We start from the raw sequence: 2,309 nt of genomic DNA on the forward strand, positions 1-2,309 counted from the left end.
GCCACATGATTTTGTACAGGGGAAGAAATGTAAGATTTGTAATTACTGTGGGAAGACTGGCCATTGGGAGAGAGAGTGTTGGAAGAAGTCACAAGAAATTAAGGCTAAATCAGTTGCCTTGGTTTCCACTAAAGTAAGTTTATCCAAAAAGTTTTCACCTGTAACTGTTTTGCGCAGAAATGAAAATAGAGCTTCTTTAAGAAAGTTGGATGTAAACAGTGGTGATAGGGCTTTCACTGGATCGTATGATGGTTTTATGCACGAAGGTACTGTCTCACTTGAGGGTGGGGAAAAGAAATCTGTTCAGATTTTACTGGATACTGGCGCTTTAAAATCTCTCATGTTAAAAGGTTTGGTTGATTTTGAAAGCCCAGAGAAAATAGTTGTTCATGGAGTTGGAGGATCCATCTCTGTTACCCCTGTGAGAGTGTACCTTGAGTGTGAATTCTTTGAGGGTTTTGTGTGTGTAGGCCTGGTGGATCAATTGCCTATGCATGGCGTTCATTTCCTGTTGGGAAATGATATAGCGGGCAAGAAGGTGAACCCTGTCCCGTTATCATCTGAGAAACCTGTAGCTGTGGAAGAAACTAAGCAATTAGTTGAGGAAGTACCCCATGTATTCCCTGCTTGTGTTGTAACAAGGTCCATGTCTACCAATATTAAAGTACCCCAGACTGGGAATGTAATCAATCCTGATGTTGTTAACTTGGCTGATACCTTCTTTGCCACCATTGACTCTGTAGATAGAGTAGCACTAGTTAATCAAAGTGATATGTTGTCTAAAGGATTAATTGAATTGCAGCAAGCTGACCCTGAGTTGCAAGACTTAGCTGAAGCTGCTGTGGCTGAAAATGAGTGTGATGAACTGTCAGTCTGTTATTATTTGAAAAGGGGTGTATTAATGCGTAAGTGGAGACCCCATTCTTCCCTAGTAATTGACAGTGAGTGGGTGACAGTACACCAGGTAGTAGTTCCAAATGTTTATAAGTATGATATAATGAAACTTGCTCTTGATTCTACCTTTGCAGGACATTTGGGAGTAAGAAAGACTTTACACCGGATTTGGCGTAACTTTTATTGGCCTACAATTCGCAAAGATGTTTCCTGTTATTGCAGGACGTGCCACACATGCCAAATGGTCGGTAAGCCTAGTCAACCTCCTAATGTTGCTCCATTAATACCCATTCCCCCCTTTGATGCTCCATTCTCCAGAGAGGTTATTGATATTGTTGGCCCTTTACCTAAAACTGCAACAGGATATTCTTATATTCTCACTATCATGGATATGGTTACTAGATATCCTGAGGCTGTTCCTCTCAGAAAAACCTCACCTAAAACAGTAGTAAGATAGTTCTTACAGTTCTTCGCAAGGTTTGGCTTACCTAAAGAAGTGCAGTCTGACCAGGGATCAAATTTTATGTCCAAAGTTTTCAGACAGTCCCTCCGGGAACTAGGTATTGAACAGATCACTTCCACTGCTTACCATCCTCAGAGTCAAGGTGCCATAGAATTTATTATCAAACTCTTAAAACTATGATTACAAAATTTTGTACTGAAAGTCACAAGGATTGGGATAAAGGCTTGCCTTTCTTGCTTTTTGCTACTAGAGAAACACCTAATGAATCCTTGGGTTTTTCTCCATTTGAGTTAATGTTCACTCACAAGGTGAGAGGACCATTAAAATTATTAAAAGAAGAGTGGCTTGGTATGGATGAGAATGTAGGACTCTTATCTTATGTTAGTGACTTCAAAGAGAAGCTGAACCGTAGTTGGAAAATTGCTAGAGATAACTTGATTTCTTCCCAAAAGAAAATGAAGAAATGGTATAAGAAAGCGAGAATGAGGGTGTTCCAGCCAGGTGATCAGGTGTTGGTTCTGCTCCCCATACATGGTCAACCCTTACAGGCAAAATTTAGTGGTCCATATTTGGTAAAACAGAAGCTGAGGGATGTTAATGATGTTTCCACCCCAGATAGGAGAAAATCCAGTCGACTATGTCACATAAATATGTTAAAACCATACTACCAGAGGGATTCACCAGAAGCTCCAGTGTGTGCAGTAGCTCTAACGCCCACAGAAGATGAAGATAATGCTTGACCTCCGACATCGGAGATGACTGGGACCTGGAAGAAGAACACTAATGCCTGGACCAAGGTATCAGATAAGCTCACCCATCTAACAGCAGAGGGGAGAGAAGAATTTGTCTCACTCTTGTCTCGGTATCAGGATGTATTCCGGGACACACCAGGACTTACAACATTAGCAGTACATGATGTGAATGTGGGGGATGCCGTACCAGTGAAGCAGGC

At 41.4% G+C, this 2,309-nt stretch overlaps 1 protein-coding gene across 1 annotated transcript; it reads left to right on the top strand.

Moving 5' to 3' along the window:
• The first annotated feature begins 1,533 nt into the window (after positions 1-1,533).
• LOC138865738 (uncharacterized) lies at positions 1,534-2,097 on the top strand. The gene has a single exon (XM_070137046.1). The coding sequence runs from the start codon at positions 1,534-1,536 to the stop codon at positions 2,095-2,097; it is 564 nt and encodes a 187-aa protein (XP_069993147.1).
• The last annotated feature ends 212 nt before the right edge of the window (positions 2,098-2,309 follow it).

This window comes from Penaeus vannamei, chromosome 22 (assembly GCF_042767895.1).
Source record: "Penaeus vannamei isolate JL-2024 chromosome 22, ASM4276789v1, whole genome shotgun sequence".
NCBI classification, from domain to species: domain Eukaryota; kingdom Metazoa; phylum Arthropoda; class Malacostraca; order Decapoda; family Penaeidae; genus Penaeus; species Penaeus vannamei.